This window comes from Dermacentor albipictus, chromosome 4 (assembly GCF_038994185.2).
Source record: "Dermacentor albipictus isolate Rhodes 1998 colony chromosome 4, USDA_Dalb.pri_finalv2, whole genome shotgun sequence".
NCBI classification, from domain to species: Eukaryota; Metazoa; Arthropoda; class Arachnida; order Ixodida; family Ixodidae; genus Dermacentor; species Dermacentor albipictus.
Genome location: NC_091824.1, coordinates 157093284 through 157113315, shown reverse-complemented (window position 1 = coordinate 157113315; position 20032 = coordinate 157093284). Strand labels below are relative to the sequence as shown.

General features: G+C 47.1%; 1 protein-coding gene and 1 long non-coding RNA gene across 2 annotated transcripts in view; one reads left to right on the top strand and one right to left on the bottom strand.

The window, feature by feature from the left end:
- The window catches only part of D12 (YEATS domain containing 2 homolog D12), a 32684-nt gene extending 28087 nt beyond the window's left edge, over positions 1-4597 (top strand). Inside the window, exons 16-17 of the mRNA XM_065434140.2 lie at positions 1434-1507; positions 4398-4597. Coding sequence (XP_065290212.1) covers positions 1434-1507; positions 4398-4530 — 207 coding nt within the window. The 3' untranslated portion in view covers positions 4531-4597. The remainder of the gene's footprint in view (positions 1-1433; positions 1508-4397) is intronic.
- LOC135903764 (uncharacterized) overlaps positions 1-20032 on the bottom strand; it is a 60424-nt gene that overhangs the window by 14016 nt on the left and 26376 nt on the right. The window lies entirely within an intron of this gene.

Genomic DNA, 20032 nt, shown 5'->3' with positions numbered 1-20032 from the left:
GAGCCCTGTCAGCGCCGGAAGAAGCCCTCCACACCTCCAGCTGGATGTCTCCAGCCGATCGACATCCCACCCGAACCGTTTTTCCGTGTTGGTCTAGACCTTCTTGCACCATTTCCTCTCTCGGGCTCCAGAAATAAATGGGTCGCCGTCGCTACCGATTATGCTACGCGGTACACAATCATCAGAGCCCTCCCAACAAGTTGCGCTACTGACGTTGCTGACTTTCTGCTCTATGACATCATTTTAGTGCATGGTGCTCCGCACCAATTACTCACTGACCGTGGCCGCAACTTTCTGTCAGCAGTCGTCGAGAACATCCTCCGCTCCTGCTCGACAAAGCACAAGTTCAGCACGTCCTACCACCCACAGACCAACGGCCTCACGGAGCGCTTCAACCGGACCATCACCGACGTGCTTTCGAAGTACGTTGCGACCGACCACCACGACTGGTATCTTCACTTACCATATGTGACGTTCGCGTATAATTCATCGTGTCACGACACCGCTGGCTATTCACCATTCTATCTTCTATATACGGCCGAGAACCCGCGTTGCCCTTGGAAACTTTGCTGCCCTCTGCCACACATTCCGCCACTGAATATGCCCGCGACACGATCGCACCCGCCGACCACGCGCGCCAGCTCGCCCGCACCTGTCTCGAGGCCTCACAGGAGCATCAGAGATGCCTCTACGATTGCCACCATCCTGACATGCACTTTTCTCCGGGTTCTCTGGTGCTTCTCTGGTCACCCGTTCGACGTGTGGGCCTTTCTGAAAAGCTGCTGTCACGCTACACTGGCCCTTACCGTGTGGTACGACAAGTGACCGATGTCGCGTATGAAATCATCCCCGCCGATCTCTCAGCGTCATCATCAGTTGCAACTTACATCGTTCACGTGGCAAGACTAAAACCATACCATACACCTTTCACCGCGGATGTGTAGATTAAGCACCGGGACGGTGCTTCTACAGCCGGGGGTGATGCTACTAAACAGCCGCCACAGTGTGGCTGCACTGAGGAGAACAAAGACGACGTGCGTGCCTGTTTGATATAGCGTCGCCATTTTGGCCTCTGTGAGCTTCCCTGTAAATAAATTGTAAATAGTATTCGGCTTCAGTTTCACGTAACAATATATATATATATATAACTATAAAAGTAAGTGTTTTTGGCAACTGTTTCAGTTTTGTCAGTTTTGAGTAAGTGCATAGTGCAAAACAAATTTGTTTCGATTTTCGATGTTTTGGCCTAAACCAAAAAATTAAAATAATAAAAATAGATTTGTTGCATCGTTAATTAAGATACTTATTTATATATTTACATGCTGGTCTTTTTGTCTTATCTCAGCTGTAATCGATGATGAAATACAGATGACCGACTACATAAATGATCGTTTATGTATTGGACTTTTACATGAATAATATATAACTTGCAGGCCTGCAAAAACTTTGCCACAAAATTGATGAGGAGTGCAGTGAACATGGCCTTCAAGAGAGTTTGCGATGAAAGGTGAGTACTATATCTTCCCTGGTGATGGAATTAAGCCTCTATTACATGTGCCTTACACATTCCTGAATGTAACTTAAACATGTCAGCTTAAAAGGCAGCCAATTTAGGGGTGTATGAGAAAGCAACGTTAAATGTAGCTTAATCATGTTAGCCATGTGCCCATTTTGTACAAGGCTACTGTTCTTGATGAGCACGTTTCACTTCATTCTAATATTTACCCCATCTGTTCTTTGATTCGTGGCTTTAAAGCCATGCCTTGTTTATGCCTTTTTCTTGATATCACTTCCTTTTTTCATCAACTTCAAAAATCATTTGCCTCTTGCTATGATTTTGAACTGGTAGCTTAATGGTATATTACTAAATTCTTGAATACAATTTTGACTTGGATACTCAATACAAATTCATTCAGTCAAGAATAAGCACTCTTTAATTACACTGAAGCTCCTTTCATACGTTTCGGAAAAAGCCGCGAGAAAAAACGTACTAACCGGGAAACGTACAATCCGTAGTAAAAAAAAAAAATTTGACAGACTCAACTAATGTTGATATCTACGTAATGCAAATCGTTGCGGAACGAGACGTCGACGCGAATTGAGCCAGTGGTGCTCCGGCGTTTCGAGACACGTTTTGTTGTTTTCATATTGTGTGGTGTTTATAGAGCGTGACGGGAAAACCGAAACGAAGTCGAGCTGGTGGGCGATGCCGGATGCCGACGAAGTGTAACATGATGCCTACATCGCGCCACCTGCAGCAGGAAAATAGCAGCGCGTTTGGATTATCGCCTACTGAAAACGTGAAGTACGCTACCAACGTCACTACACTCTCAGACAAAGGTACACTCTTTGGGGTGTGTATCTGCCACACAACAATAATCGTTATCTGCCCTGCTTCCATTTCCTTTCTTGAAAACGCCACGCCCGCTACTTTCCTGTCGGGAATGCTATGTCGTTATGATAATGCGCATGCCGTTCGTTACTGGGAAGTACCGTGCTCGCAGCGTTAAAGGAAGGAAATGCGGGCAAGACAGACGACGTTTATTGTTGTGAGGCAAGATACAAACCAAAGGGTGTAATTTTGTTTTAGAGTGTACGCACCATGTGCTGCAAAACAGATGCTTATCGCTATAGGTTTGGCCGCGAAGGCTGTGAATGCAGCGTGCGATGACCCGGGCAGAAAATTGGTGGTACTGGAATAAGAAACTGTGCATGTCGTTGTCTTCACATGAGACGAATCTCGATTGTGCACACCTCGCACCTTTTCTTGTTCACATGGGATCTAGTGGCCAGAAAACGTTTATGGTCGCAGTCTGCAGCAGGGAAGAGCAGCGCATTTCGCTTATCGCCTATTAGAAGCATGCACATGCAGCGAGCTCTCAATTCCCCGGAATATGCACCCCGACCGTCATACAGGTCGACGAAAGGCAAGAGCACAAGCCCTGGCTCGCCTATTTGGCGATGACACATCAAGCACTCCAGTCCTATACACCGACATGGCCTGCTACCCACAGAAACGTGCCCTATGTCTAGTCATACTAGATAGTGCAGACATTCTGAGAGCTTCGGCCACGCTCAACACGCGGGACAGTGGCATGGCGGAAGAGGCTGCTATTGCCCTAGCCATCGTACACGCTTCAACCATGCCGGCGCCGGATGGACCTATCACAGTGGTCACTGAGGGCGACACCCTACACACACTGCATCCTTACATCATTACACCCCACAGCGTTACACAGGGTGCGTATCGTCTGGACGCCTGGACACGCCTCTTTCCATGGTAATGAACGCGCTAATGCAATAGCTCGAGAGCTCGCTAACCATCAATAAAGGAACAGACATCCCATGCTGCATACAAAAAACCACAGGGCGAGAGAATGCTTGTTGTGGTGGAGGGCACTCACTATGGGGACGATGCTCGCCACTCAAGCTTGCCTGTGGACACTTTTTACAGAACTGCGGATGTCATATTAGTTATTCCAAGAACTTTACAGGAGACAGCTACATTAATTGCTCTCAAAGGCCAACCATCACCATAATGCTCTCTTTATTTCGAACAAGGTTACTGGAGCTTCTGTGTGATGCATGCATGTCAATTTGTTGCAGTAACAAATGACTGCTTGCAGCTGCTTTACTTCAATAAAGAAAAGGGGGAGCGAATGCTGAATTAAGTTCTTTGTATTTTTTCTTGCCAAAAATGTTAGTGGCAGTAGCAGACAGTAATGTTAAAGGGACACTAAAGTGAAAAATGAGTTCATCTGCATCAGTAAATTACCGTTCTACAACACGAAAAACACCACTCTTACAACGATATGATGTTTGGTAAGTCAGAAAAAGCGCAACTAAATACGGGTAGCGACGCCTACTTAAGTTCACACACCTGGGGGCTGTGACGCCTTGGATTTTGATAGCATCTTCTAGGGCCTACTAATTACATATAGCAGTACAGATTGACTACATTGTGTTCTAAAGGAACCAAATATTCAACATGGCAAGTTTCTGGAACCTTTATTCAGCCAACGTGGCCCAAATGCGAAAACACACCTCGGTATCCCTGACGTCATGCTGACGTACCGGCGCTGGGGTGTCGGCGCGAAATCCAAATACTGATACTTGAACCTTCATTTTCTCATCTAATAATCAAACTATTTTTTTAAATGACTGCCTGCAGGGTCCTCAAACAATGATTCACTAGTCTAAACTAATTTATTGTTTCGCTTTAGTGTCCCTTTAAAGCATGATTGTTTGACATTCGTGGCATATTGGCTTTTCCTTGCACATTATAGAGGCCAGGTTTATTCATTTTGACAGCGTGAAAATTGCCATTGCTGCATTAGTAATCTATTCCCAAAGAAGTTACAGTGCAGTGACAGCTGACTCCTTTGTCTTACTCACAGGATACCATCAGTAGTGACGTTGGAGGACACGTACCGTGGTATACTGGACCTCAAGGAGTGCAGTTTCCTGACAAACGAGAACCTTGGCATCGAATCGACTAGGGAAGGCAACTGCGATGACACTCATGTCTAGCAGCTGCACATTCAGCCATCATGTCGAGCTGCATGCTCATGTGATTAAAGGCTATATCAATTGTTGATACTGGTGAGGTCATTTCCTTAGTTCACATGCTCACTGAAAATGCTGTCAGTAGGCAGGAGAGAACAGTCCCGCACATTTGCAATTTCTTGTGCATAATGTTTTAGTAAATCTGAGAATTAATATTCAGGTTCACTAGTGACATTTTATCTCATAGCTTATGCTTGAGCAGTATACTTACATGATGCAATTTAGGTAGGTCAATTTGCCACATTCTGTGCCTTGGCCATTTGTTTTCTGAATGATCCAGCTCTTGTCCAATCAGCATCACACAATACCAAGAGCAGTTTTCTTAATGTTTTTTCTAATCATATAAGAGATAGGATGCACCATATTAGACTTTGTTAGAACATTAGCCATGTAACTTTTAGAAGTGTGGAGGCTACAAATGCAGTCACATTTAGTAATTTATGCATTACACTTTCTGTGGTTTCTGCATTGCCTGCATTCTTTTTCGCTGTCATGGTATTGCTCATAAATCTCGCGACTGTAGCTAGGGCTTGATGAAGTTATCATTCAATGGTTAAACCAAAAATCATGGGGAATTTTCCGTATTCAAACTTATAAATTGAATTCCTTTTCTTTTCTTTTCTATTTTTTATAGATTCCACAAATTCATGCAGACAATTGTGCTGTATGGGGAGACCCATCTCTCTCTAGAGCATCATTCACCCTGAAAGGGCACGTGACAGGGTTCAACTTGAGGACAAATAAAGTGATATGGAAAGAGAGAAACAGGGGCTCTTTAATAAAAACTATATATGTTTGTCTGGCGGCATTCCCTGCAAGCTTCTTTACATGAATGCTATGACAAATGAAGTGATGCACACACAAGACACAACAGACATGCAACACACAGGAAACAAAGCATAGTTGTATTGAATTAATACTTGTAAACGTGTACATGGCACAAGTTCAGTCTGACCCTGACAGTGGATATTAACACGATAGCGTTAAGGGCCCCGTATCGCAGAAATGCTGTTTAGGCGTCTGGCACCGGCGTCCCCGTAAGCGGAAATTCACGTCTATATTTAGGTATACAGAGCCCATTATGAAAGTAATGCGCATGATTTTATTATGACACAACTATCCATGGGAGCGCGGTAAAACTGGTCGGCAAATGTGGCGAGGGTTCTACCTTACACATGTCCACATTTGCGGTACATGGCATAGTGACCGAGGATCTGCAAATGCGCAAGGTCTGCATGAAGCATGTGCTGAAAGTGTTGACAGAAGATCACAAAGAACTTCGAGTTTTGAGCTGTCAAAAATTGTTGGATTTGATTCAAAATGAGCTGGACTTTCTTAGCTCTGTTGTAACCGGAGACGAATCCTGGATGCTCAAGTACGACCCAGAATCGAAAATGCAGAGCAGCGAGTGGCACACAAAATCATCTCCCCACCCCAAGAAAGTGCAAATGAGCAAGTCTCGCATCAGAACGATGCTCATTGTCTTCTTTGAAGCCCAAGGAATCGTCCATTTTGAGTTTGTACCGCAGGGAGAAACTGTCAACTCGGCCTTTCACCTGGAGGTGCTCATGAGATTGAAACACCGGGTCGTGCACCTGAGGGCTAACACCAAAGACATGGTCAAGCTCCACCATGACAATGCCCCCAGCCACACATCCTTCATTGTTACCAACTTCCCGGCCCGGAGCAACACTCCGGTGGTCCCCCATCGCCCTTACAGTCCTTACTTGGCTCCGTGCGACTTTTTTTTTCCCCCGACTGAAGAGAGCGCTGTAGGGAAAGCATTGGGAGACCGTGGAAAACTTCCAAAAGCATGTTACAGCATTCCTCAGAGACATTCCCGTCAAGGACTTTCAAGGTGCATTCCAAGCATGGCAGATACATCTGTGCAAGTGTATTGATGCAGGGGGAGAGTATTTTGAAGAATTTTGACCTTTTGTACAGGTCCGGTCAATAAATCTATTTTTCCCAGAAAATGCACATTACTTTCATAATGGACCCTGTGTGTATAAACCCCACGCCTTGCTATATGACATGCGGTATATGCGGGTTATATTGCCATACGATTCTATCACCTAAGTTGTTCATGCCTTGTCATACATTGGTGGCGGCATCGAACCCCGGCGCTGGCAGCCGCATTTCGATGGGGGCGAAATGCGAAAGCACGCGTGTACTTAAATTTAGGTCCACATTAACGAACCCCAGGTGGTCAAAATTTGTGCAGTCCCCCACAACGGCGTGCCTCATAATCAGATTGGGGTTTTGGCATGTAAAACCCCAGAATTTATAATATTTTATCACATCATACATTCTTGACAAAGTTATTCATCGGAATTTTGAGAAAAACAGCCCACAAACAAATGTCATGAAACGAAACACCAACAGTGCATGTCTTTTATGTTAAACCTTCTCAGACTGAAATAGTAAATGTGCGAAACAATAGCAGAAACCTGAAAATTATGTAAATTTCTGGCGCGGCTGTGCACTACCTCCGGGATCGTCCCATGCAAGGGGCCGCGTTTCTACCAGAAAGCTTGCCTGCGTGCTGTTGTGCCCGGCGGTCCTTCAGAGTGGGGGATGCCACCTCAGCAACTTACAGTTGTCACGCCTCATTCTACGATTCTTCACCCCTGTCAGCAGCCCAAATTGGCCTGTCCACGCCGGAGATGAGTGATGTGCGTGCGTCTCTGACCAAGCTCCCTTTAGAGGAAAAGGGCAACCGACCTCCTGACGCCATCAATCTCCCGACGCCGGATTGGTCTCCTGATGGCACCAGTTTTCCAACGCCGGATTGGGGGAGGCGACTGAGCAGTGACAATGTGGCTAGGGCATAAAAGCGGATCCAGACGGCTGAGGAGAGAGAAAATTTATTTTCATGTAGGGTGGTGTGGTGGAACAGCCCTCAGTCCAGAGCCTCGCTTGCGGCATTCTTCAGTGCAGCACAAGCTGAGGAGGAAGACGCATCGGAAACAATGTGGTGCCCGGACATGCTAAGATCGACACCACCAGCTCCGATAGTTGGAGCCGTGCTGTAAAACTCAACCATGTACTTTTTTGAAATATAGTCCTTTTTTTTTATTCTCTTAAGCGTCGCTCGGAACCCTTTCTCCCAGCTCACACCATCAATGGAAACTTCGTTGGCCGCGTGGACCCCCGACGTCACAACAGGGCATAGCGTTCGCCGCCAGCGTTTCTTGGTAAACATTACGGTTACATAAGCTTTGACGTGCTTTTCTAGACTTCTTCAGGGAAAATGTAGGGCCTGGCCGCCTCTTTGGAGAGCCTACCTCGGGGCCTCACCGCCTCGAGGAAGAAAGCACCAGTACACTCTCGCATACTAAAATAAGAAAAGGGAGGAGACTGCATTCTCTGACGTTTTAAATCAGATGGGCAATCGTTGCAGAGGGGATAATGGAGGCTGACAGACACGCACACAGTCACGACAAATATTGCCGTATATAAAAATAATTTAAGCGCTTCGCTTAGAACCCTCCATGTTGCACAGCATAGAGGCACGGAGGCATGGATGCCACTCGCAATGTTCGGCACCGTGCGACGGCAGACTCTGTAGAGAAGGGTATCACTTGGTCGGTACTGCAGGGTGACGAGTTATGCCCACTAAAAACTGTTTGTTGCTTGTTCCGTGGTTGTAGCGTCCAAGATTGTCAGCATTCTTTTTATGATGAACAGAAACATTTATGAACCTGCGCTGTGATAACATGCTCCGTTGTCCTCGATCATTTCATTTTCATTACCTTAGCACCTCTTTAGCGAATTCTTGTCGAATAATCCGCAATCTGTTTGATCCCGCGAAACACGAAATTAGTGGGGTAAAGATCACTCGCCAACAGGCAAAAATAAAAAAAAAACCCTTAAAGGATCACGAAAAAAGTTTCACTTCGTGAATGCGGGTGACGTAAAAGCGTATGGGTAGCGCAGAAAGTCGGCCCTCGGTATATGCTCGATATGGTGGCGAGCTCCACCACTGGAAAACCTGGCGCTACCGTCGGCGCGACGTAGCATGAGGGATCACATGGACACAGCTGCCGCGTCGGCTGCTTTGGAAGCGGCGAAGCGAGCTGAAAACGGAAGCTTAAAGGGACCCTGAAACGGTTTTGACGATTTTCTACAAACGTACTGAGTCGTTACAGTAGGTTCTTCTGATCATTAATTGACACATCTAAGTGCTATGCGTAAAGCGTGTAATTTATTATAAGGTTTTAAAAATGCACATCACTGCCGATCGCAGCACGCTGCTCGGCGGAATTTTAAGCCGCCCCTACCCGTATGACGGAAATCACCCATATGACGTCAGTGGGGTGAGCTATCTGATTGGCTGACCAGGGCGCGTGATTGATTTTTCCAACTTTATGGTAAAAAAATAATCTTCGTAATAGTTGGAATGTTAGTTCATTTGTTTTTATAAAAAGAAAGTAACATAAAGAGAATGCGCAAGAACAATTTTTCAGTAACCCGCCATGGTTGCTCAGTGGCTATGGTGTTGGGCTGCTGAGCACGAGGTCGCGGGATCGAATCCCGGCCACGGCGGCCGCATTTCGATGGGGGCGAAATGCGAAAACACCCGTGTGCTTAGATTTAGGTGCACGTTAAAGAACCCCAGGTGGTCAAAATTTCCGGAGTCCTCCACTACGGCGTGCCTCATAATCAGAAAGTGGTTTTGGCACGTAAAACCCCAAATATAAAAAAATATATATAAAATTTTTCAGTACACTTCAGCACTTGCGGCACACAGAAAGTGTCGTCTGCTTGTGTTACAACGTACTCCATTTTGACGAGAGCTCCGCGGTCAGAGTCGGTCTCAGTCTTTTCGTGAGCACTATGATTCGACTTTGCTGCCTTGTGGACTGCAAACCTAGCGACTGGCAATATTTCAAGCTGAGACATCGTGTCCCTCTGCAAGGCAGTATACAAGCGAACTGGCTGCTGCGCATCGGACTGCCGGTATCCGATCGGCGCCAGGATTTGCGCGTTTGTGGCCGTCACTTTACACAGGAAGATTACTAACGCAATAGCGTTTCGCGAGTCCGGTATTAGGGCAAACGCAAGCGCAAGGGGACAGGGTCTGGCCGCTTGACTGTGCCGGGAGGCAAATGTGAATGGTCTGCACGGTGCAGCCACCTGGTGACACAGAGCTCAACCATACACAGTAGCAGCAAAGAAGTGTATTCTTTGGTGCTGGTGTGTATTTTTCGCAGGAGTGCAATCATCAACACGTTGATTTATAAATGTTTAAAATGTTTTACACTTGGTTAGATCAATATTAGCGTTTTGTTTGACTGGTTAAAGCAAGTGTCTGGACCGTGCAGACCGATCAGGCTGCGCACGTACGTCTACGCTAAAGTTCCTTCATCAGCTTGAGTTTATGCCTCCAGTCATTTGCCGAAATGACCAGCTTGCCTGTGGTTACCGGAATACCGGACACGTTCGGCGCTACGACAGAATGCTCGCTACGCACGCTGCGACGGCCAAGCGGCTAGCGGAGAGGTCTCGCGCGGGAGGGGGCGTGCTCCAAAACAACCGGAAGTGAACGATGTGACGTCGCATCGTGACGCTGAACCAGTGAAGGCGGAGCAGCGCCGCTCGCTCGGCGAGCTAGTTGAGGAGGAAAAGCATAGCTAGGGAGGAGGGTAACTTCTAATCGCTTGCAACTCCATTAATACGTAACGCTTCACTAAAATTGTGGTGTGAATGTTCTACTTGAGCTGTACCCTACGCGCCTACAAAATTTGTCCGAACCGTTTCAGGGGCCCTTTAAAGTCCCACCGCTGCCGTTCTGATTAAGCGGTGAGGCTTTACCGCCTTGTGTGTCTACTTGACAACATTTGAAAGTACTATCATAGGTAGTGGCTGTAGCCTAGCCTAGCGTTAGGCTACTGCTTTGTGCGGCAGTGCCGGACGTATGCAACGGAGCCCGGTGTCAGCCTTATTCACTCGTAGCCGCGGGGTAAGGAGCAGCTTGAAGCTTGGCTGGCGAAACATAGAACCGGCAGACAGCCATCGGCTACAACTTGGGTATGAAGCAAGCACAGATGCGAGGAAGATTTCTGCTACGGCGCCAGGACTGCGCGATGTTCGGTGAGTAGCAGAAAACGCGCACTGAGACGCTCGCCCGCTGCCCGGCTAATGTTATGACGCTTTATTATGTCTATGAACTTGTTGATAGTAGATTCTGGCAAGTTCACTGGAATGGAAAGGGAGCGGTAAGAAGCGCATTTAAAAAAGGCATGACATATGGTCATGTTTGTGTTATGAATTAATGCACTGGATTACGAAAAAGAAGCATGAGGGAAATCGCACGCTGAGAAGGCCGATAAACATACGGTGCGACGCAGCTTGCGAAATAATATAGAAATGTCCAAGGATTTAGAAGACAAAAAAAGATTGAACCGTTGCGACGGCACATCACAGTCGCCGTAGGCGTCGAAGTCTCTATAACGAAATTATTCTCCATCAGTTCTGATAGCGTCCGCACAACAATGGTTGCTAGTGTGCTGTCAAATGCTGATACGCTGCGACCTAAAGCTCACGGCACGGTGCGAAAACGCGCTCACAGCGAAAGCAAAACATTGTGCGCAAACATGCAGGTAGACGTGCAGTCGCTCGCCGCGAACCCGTGCGATCGCTGCATTGAGGCTTCACTCTGTTATGCCCCATTTGGTTATACAGACAGCCTACTATAAGAACATATTTCACATATCTTACTCTCAGCGTTTGCCTGCCTTTCACGCAAGAAGCCGGTTCGGGAGATGGCCATCGCGGAATCTGCGCGCAGTGGCGTTCACTGTACGTATTCGGCGAAGAGATAGCGTCTGTAAACGATTCTGTGCTTTCCGTTTGTCCAAGATGATTATATCGACAGTCAAAAACTTCCTTCGTTTTGAGGGCACCTACATAAATGTCCATTAGGCCTGCCGCGTGCTGTTTTTATTGAGCGCCGTAAGCAAAACCTATGAGGAGCGCGCCGCGTGATCCCTCATATTATGCAAGGGCGGCGCTTCCGACAGATGGCGACTCCGTAACTCCTCGCCTAAATCCTCGCCCCCAATCATGGAGCCCCCAATACTCCGTTTCATACGTCAACGCTGTGGAAGCTACGCAAGAAGTTCGGTCAAGTTATCACTCCGCGCGTTCCGTCCATGCTTCGCTGCGCGCGAACAGCGTACGCTCGCGCTCGCATGCACGTGAGGCTCCTCGCCACGGGTTGCAAATAAAAATCCGAAAAGAAGAACAAAAGTAAAAATGATCTAAAACAAAGCATTTAGCAGCCGTATACTACAGTGTGTTTGTTTCTAAGGATTAAAACTTGTTTCATTCAATACTGAGCCTCTAAAAAAGAGTTGCGCACGATTGTGGTAAAAAAAAACATCATCTAACTATATCCAAGTGCGAACGAAGCCACTGCAAGAAGTCTCTCTAGCCTCCACAGCGTTGACTGCTCTGTACGGAACGGTGTGTAGACGCCTACACTGTGCGCATCGCAGATTGCATTCAAGATAGGGCTCGCGCGGCCGCGCCATATGCAGCAACCGCCGGAGTAGAACGCCTCGTCGTAAGCATTCGCTTACAATCTAAATCACCTAGTATGGTGTCAGCGCGCAGAGGCAAACATGAATACTTCACACTCGATGACCGCGGACACTCGATCGCTGTCAAAAATTTAGAGGACGCTTAAGCTTCGCCTTTAAAAGTGGAACGCGATAGCATTCAAAGATCCCTGACTGCTTCTCACACTTCCCGGCAACTGCAGGTTATGTAACCGTAATGCTTACCGCGAAACGCTGGCGGCGAACGCTGTGCACGAAGGCGAGCTTTCTCGTAGAAATGCGGCCTCTTGCGTGGGCATAGAGGCACAGAGGAGTAATCAACTTCTGCGCCTCAACCGAACACCCACTGGGCGAAACCTATACTCCGAACTCTGGGGTTTGAGTAAAGCGGCACGATACCGATAGAAGAGCCGTGGTTCCGCATTCCTGTAAGACTCGCAGCTAACATTCAACTCAAACCGTTGCCACGAAACATGAATTCGCACCGCTATCCGGGCCGACGTAAGGCGCGGGCTGATTACTACGCCCGACGTTATCAAAATCGCGAAGACGTCCTCTATATGTCGACGCCGTGATGCCGTGATCGGGCCGCTCAAAGGAACGGCCACATGCAGCGGATGCCATGACGGAGGACGGACGCATTAACATCTCTGCCTCGATTAAAACAGCGCGCACCGACGTGGCTGAGGGGGTCGCATTAGCCCCAGCAGTGGCGCATGCGGCTGCGGATTCGACCATTACAGAAATCTGCACCCATTCCAAAAGTGCATACCGTTACTTTCTTCAAGGAGTAGCACCTAAGACGGTATCACCTAAGACTATAGTATCAGTTTTGTTTCCTAGGAGGTGCATATCTGTCGTCCCATGACACAATGTGCTCGCGTGGTATTTCGGGTGCTCATGTGGTATACCTAACTAGGAAGCCTGTTAGCATGCCCAAGAGGCCTCATTACCTGTAAGAAACTAAGTGATCATATCAATACAAACCCATCTGCCATCTGTTAAAGTTATAGCCAATGACCCATTCATTTAAGAGTAGGAGAAAGACATTTAAATGTGTATTAGGCAAAATAACAATCTTTGGCATGATACTGTGAATACTCCAGTCACGTCTTCTGAGCATATCCCTATGCACGGGCATATTTAACTACCAGCCAAAAAAATGTACAGACAGTCCAACTGGGTAACGTTTCAGCAATAAATATAGAGATCATTCGGGATAAGTACAGTAATGCATCATATATGAACTTGTCATAAAAGGGAACATACTGTTGCTGGAATGAGCAGCAGTTGTGACTGTTTAATTGTTCACCACATCATAAAATAAAACATTGTATAATGGTACTGATTTGTATTGACAAGCAGCCATTAGTCATAGTTAAACCGCATGAAGTATTGACTTATATGGTTTGAGCAATTATACTAAGCTGCTTAATGAACATACAAAGAATACATACTTGTTATTTTTGTCTCATATTGCTGCATCTACTTATTTGCAGCATACACCTGCATCACCTTTGGGTCTAATGACACAAAGGTCAAGGCCAGCCTGGCGACCATGCTTGCCAAGGGGAAGTAGTGTAAATATTAGTCTCTTTCCATAATAGCATAAGACATGTATTTTAAGAAATTCATCCATTATATCGTGCAATAAAAACGGTTAATTTATTACTGGTGCATTTGTTTTCTTTTTTGCACTGCATGATTCAGCACTCAATTCTTTCTGTTTAAGCAACATATATGAAAGTACAGCTGGTTCAGGAGCATTAATAATCTACTAACGTTAATGCATAAGTGCAGATGAAAAGCAACAGGTGCACATACATAAATACATTCAACATTTTTTGCTACCACATGTAAACAAAAATGTAAGCTAACTTGTAGATAGCAGATAGCTATGGACTTATGGCCTTATACGCTCTTTGTAGACTTGTCTATAAAATGTCTGTGTCGATAGACTGCCTATAGATTCATGAAAATTCATGTTTGTTGACAAATGTATGCAGAATGTCATAGAAAAAAAGTGTATAGGACTATAAAGTTCAGTTTTTGTAGACTGAAGTCTATAGAATGTCTATAGACTATCTATAGACATTTGTCTATAGACATTCCATCGATTTCAGTCTGCAAAAGTAGAACAGTATATATAGTTCTACTTTTGTAGATGGAAGTGTTTAAAATGTCTATAGACAAATGCCTATAGATAGTCTATAGACGTTTGTCTATAGACATTCTATAGACTTAAGTCTACAAAAATAGAACTGTATAACCCTATACACTTTTGTCTATAAACATTCTGTGGGCATCTGTCTACAAACGTGAATTTTCATTGTTCTATAGACAGTCTATAGACTCAGACTTTTTATAGACTAGTCTATAAAAAGTGTACGGCCATAAGTCTTTACACAGTCTATACATAGTCTATAGATTCAGACTTTTTATAGATTAGTCTATAAAAGGTATGGCCATTAGTCTATAGACAGTGTATAGACTAGTCTAAAGAAATGTCTATAGACAGTCTATGGACATTCTATAAACATTTTTGTAAGGGATAGTACTCTGCGGCTTAAGCATAATAAGAAATAATTCAGTTGAGTACAAAATTCACATGCAAAAATGGACTACGTTGTGAAACAAACAAATCACTCGGCGTGGCAAGTCTGCTCAGACAGCCTCGAGTTGCGATGACTTACCAAACGTGACGCGAACTTTTCAGCGAAAATGGAACAAATACACCATATGCAGCAACTATTAGCGATTCTCGCCCTGAACTCACTATTTTCTAAACACATTTCCCCAAAGGGCACAATATCTAAGATGCCCTCGTGCGAAAAGAATAAAGCTGTTAAAGAAGCACTTGTTTGGTATCATTGCGATAAAACACAGCGTGATTTAGACCCTTTACAAACGAGGCAGAGTGAAAACCTCGCACTTCAACAAAATCAACAACAGTTATGCATGAAGCAACTAGCAACAGTTCAACATGCGGGAAGCCACGCATCAAATAGATGCAAACACATGAAGTGCGCGACAGCTGGTACGAGGATTTACCAGGCCGCATAAATCCAACAATTTCAGTTCTTGCAAGCTTCAGTAGCTTTAACATGCAACACAATGCACTCGTGCAGTCGTCCAGTCGTGCTGCCTAGCTAGCGCAACGTGGTGTTGCAAATGGGTCGCAAGCCCCAAGGGTAGCGTTGGCCTGGCGGCCTGGGGCACCACTGGAAGCATCCGAAGGTCCTGGCAAAGCATGAGACGACTGCTAACAGAACAACTTGTTTATTCTAGCATCGCAAAAGAGCGGCCGGTCAGGTCGACCGAAGTGGAGAGACGGGTGAGCACGTTACTCAACAGAAGAAATCGGAGCCTCTCGTTCTATCTGTTGTTTACGTTCACGCTCATCTTTCTCTTGTTGCTCTCTAAGTTCGCGCTCCTGTCTTTTTGCCGTCTCCCTCTCCTCAATGGTCTCAAGGCATTCCGACAGCTCGTCATCCTCAGCTTCTAACTCCAGAATAGCCCTCAGCAGTTCTGGTTTTCTGAGTTTGTCTGAGACATCCAGACCCAACTCTCTTGCAAGCTCCAGCAATTTCGGTTTGCGCAACGACTTCAAATCCATGGCTGCTCTGAATGCTGCTTTCTCTACTGCCTACTATTGTCTTGCCGCAAACTAACCCGGCAGCAACGACAACCACAATTACCAGCTCTGTTTCTGACACTAACAAAAGCCTGGCAAAACTCAGAAGAAGTCCAGCACTCACCAAACCTCGCAGCCAAGAATTCAGCGCAGTCGTTCCGCTGCAGGCAACCAGTCATCACACAGGGCTCGTTGCACTGCTCCCGGATGGTCGTTGTGCTGCTCAGCAAACCGTCAACCGCATATCTTCGCTGCAGGCCTCCGTTGTCGCGATCCCACCGCTGCCACCAGCTGTTTTGATCCCGCCGATGGCACCAGCTGTTGGAACCTCACCGATGGCACCGGCTGTTGGAATCTCAGCGCTGCCACCAGCTGTTGGACCCTCAGTGCTGACACCCGTTGTTGCAACCGGACCGTTGGCGCCCGTTGTTGCAAATGGGTCGCAAGCCCCAAGGGTAGCGTTGGCCTGGCGGCCTGGGGCACACTGGAAGCATCCGAAGGTCCCAGCAAAGCATGAGTCGACTGCTAACAGAACAACTTGTTTATTCTAGCATCGCAAAGAGCGGGCGGTCAGGTCGACCGAAGTAGAGAGACGGGAGAGGCTCCGATTTCTTCTGTTGAATAACGTGCTCTCCCGTCTCTCTACTTCGGTCGACCTGACCGCCCGCTCTTTGCGATGCTAGAATAAACAAGTTGTTCTGTTAGCAGTCGACTCATGCTTTGCTGGGACCTTCGGGTGCTTCCAGTGTGCCCCAGGCCGCCAGGCCAACGCTACCCTTGGGGCTTGCGACCCATTTGCAACAACGGGCGCCAACGGTCCGGTTGCAACAACGGGTGTCAGCACTGAGGTTCCAACAGCTGGTGCCATCGGCGGGATCAAAACAGTGGTAAAGAAGCGGCGAACAGTAGAAGCAGCAAAGAGCATTCAGAACTTTAGCGAAATGCCTTTAAACCACATGCTTCACTGCAGACGAACTTCGGCGCTTACCTGTCTAAATATGATCGAGTGGAAAAAAACACCGACACGACAAAGGAAAGGATGAGAACAAGAAATTTCCCACCGAACGACGGCGACCCATTGATACTGTTTCTCCCGCTGATGAGGCTTTGCGGGGAATGATTAGAACCGTATCGCCGGCACGTTCTTGCCAATATTTGCCGGCAAGAATGACACGTTCTTCCCGGCAAAAACTTGGCGTTCTTGGCGTTCGGACGCGTCGCCCGCGTGCGCCGGGAACCACTTGAGTCTTACTTTTCTGTCTTGTAGTTTGACCGCTCGCAGTACGCGCTCGGCCTACCTGTAGATTTGGCCTTTGGCGAAGTTTCGCACCGCCTGTCTCGAGTCACTTAGCACCGTGTGGCAGTCTGCGTCGGCGATGGCCGGGGTGATGGCTACCTCCTCCGCTTCTTCCGCTCCGGCGCTTCTCACGCTCGCTGCCGTCCTCGTGGTGCCGGTTGACGCCTCTATGACGACCGCTGCGGTATTCGGCCGCGTCCACGTACCGTGCATATTCGTCGTTGGCATGCTGGTCGATGAGAGCCTTGGCCCTGGCCGCTCTTCTTCCCTTGTTGAACTCGGGTTTCATGTTCTTCGGTATGGGGTCGATTCTGGTCTGGCGTCAGACCTCTTCGGGGACGGGGATCTTCATCTTCATCTCGTTCGAGCGTCCTATTCCCAGGTCGTCCAGTATCTTCCTCCCGGTTTTGGTCATGGACAGCCGCTCCAGTTGACAGGTCCATTGCGCTTCGGCTATTTATTCGAGCGTATTGTGTATACCGAGTTGCAACAAGCGGGTCGTGCTCGTGGACTCGAACAGGCCCAGCGCCGTCTTGTACGCTCTTCTGATGATCACGTTGATTTTGTTACGTTCGTGTTGCAGCCATCTGTGGTAGGCTGCAACGTACGCGACGTGGCTGATGACGAAGGATTGGACGAGCCTAATTAGGCTCTCCTCTCTCATGCCAGCCTTCCGGGAAGTGACTCGTTTGAGGAGTCGAATCGCAATGGCTGCTTTTGCCCTGAGACGGGTGTTGGTTTCGCCGTTTCTTCCGTGCTTTTCGATGACCACAAACAGGTGGGAGGGCATTCAGGTAGGAGAATGGCCTCGAAGTCCACGCATAAACAGAAATATAGGAATGTTAGCGACCGTCGCGCCATTCAACAAACCGGTGAATGTTGAGTGTGACCGTGACCAACGGAAAATAATGTTAATAGGGGGAGCGGAGTGACGGATACGAGGAGAGAAGGGACGCGCATAAAAGGCGTCAAGAACAAAGTTGGCGGATAATTATGGACATAGGGAGAGCACCTCGTCTCGTCACTGTCCGATCGCTCAACATCAAACACTCGTGGTCTGTCGCCTAGCTGAGGCTCACCTACCATGTAGTAAAACGTGCTGCTTGCTGCGGAGAGCCCGTCCTAACAAAACGTCTCGGCAATATTCAGAATAGACGGGTGTCAGGAGACAATGCGCTTTCATATCTCTTACAGCTACAGCCCTTTATTTTACTGCGAACAACGAATGCCGTATACAATTTCCTCAAAGTCTTCTTCTTAACAGGAATCAGTCCTGCTTTGGACTGTCTACCTCTTCTGTTCCCGCGTGTGATCAAATAACAATATGCGTCGTATGATGACTACAATATCATGATTGCAAGTTACTTGCAAACATCTCTTCAAACAAGTCAGACAGCAAGTCACCAAAAGTAAGTGAAACTTCCATCATATGACACTATCGAAGTCCTAGCGCAAAGCTTCGTTCCTTTATTTTTAAATCTAGAATAATATAGCATGTGCACAGCGCCGAAAGCGCGAGTGAGTGATAGGAAACTTGCGAAATAGGGCCTGCCCTCTCCCGTACGTAGCCGTGGCCGTACCAATCGGTCTGGCTGGAGAACAACGGCGACCTACTGTTACCTGTACTGCAACTAGTCTGACCTGCAAACGAGAACACAAACGACAGTGCGCTGTCTTGTTTATGTATTTCTCCGTATTTAGCGCTGTTTGTTTTTCCAAGTCATGTACCAGCCATAGCTCATCGACACACATTATATAAATGCATCAATTCGTAAACAAAATTTTAAATTATCTTTACTATCATGATGTTTAAAGATAGCGAAAGGATGATTGCTTAATTTGATACGAAATGACTGCAACACATGCATCCTCGTTTGTCCTTGCATGGTGTACAACCTCTATATCATATATTGGCCTCGAGCTCCACCACTGGAAAAGCTGGCGCCACCGTCGTCGTGACGTGCTAGGAGGGATCACGTGGACATAGCGGCCGCGTCGGCTGCTTCGGGAGCGCCGAAGCGAGCTGAAAACGAGTTCAAATTCCCTCGTACGCTGCGGTTTTCATTTAGTGGCGAAATTTTCCCGCTTCGAGTGTCTCCTTTACAACGCTTGAAAGCACTACAATAGGTAGTGGCTGCCTTTGAAGGCGCGCAACATGGTAGGCTACTGCTCGGTGCCGCAGGGCCGGACGCACGTGACGGAGGCCGGTGTCGGCCTTATTCACACGTAGCCGCAGGACAAGAAGCTGTGTGAAGCTTGGCTCGCGATACATAAAACCAGCAGTCATCGGCTACAACTCTGGTATGCAGCAAGCACAGACGCGAGGAAGATTTCTGCTACGGCGCCCGGTCTGCGATGTTCTCAAAACGCGCACTGAGACGCTCGCCTGAGTCCGCTGCCCGACTAATCATGACGGTTTGGTCTATGAACTTGTCGATACTATAGATACTGCCAAGTTCAGTGGAGTGGAAAGGCAGCGGTGAGAAGCACATTTAAAGAAAGCATGGCATATAGTCATGTTTGTGTTATGAATTAATGCACTGGATTACAAAAAAGGAGCAGCGGGAAATTGCACGCTGAGAACGCCGATAAACATACAGTGCGACGCAACTCGAGAAATAGTATTGAAAGGTCAAAGAATTTAGAAGAAAAAAAAGATTGCATCGTCGCGACGGCACATCACAGTCCCCGTAGGCGTCGAAGTCTCTACAATGAAATTATTTTTGAACAGCTCTGATAGCGCCCACGCAATAATGGTTGCCTGTATACTGTCAAATGCTCATATTCTGCGGCCTAAAGCTCATGGCACGGTGCGAAAACGCGCGCGCGGAGAAAGCGAAACAGTGCGCGGACAAGCATGCAGACGCGCAGTCGGTCACTGCGAATCTGTGCGATCGCTGCATTGAGGCTTCGTTCTATTACACTCCATTTAGTTATACAAACACTATAAGAACATATTTCACATAGTTT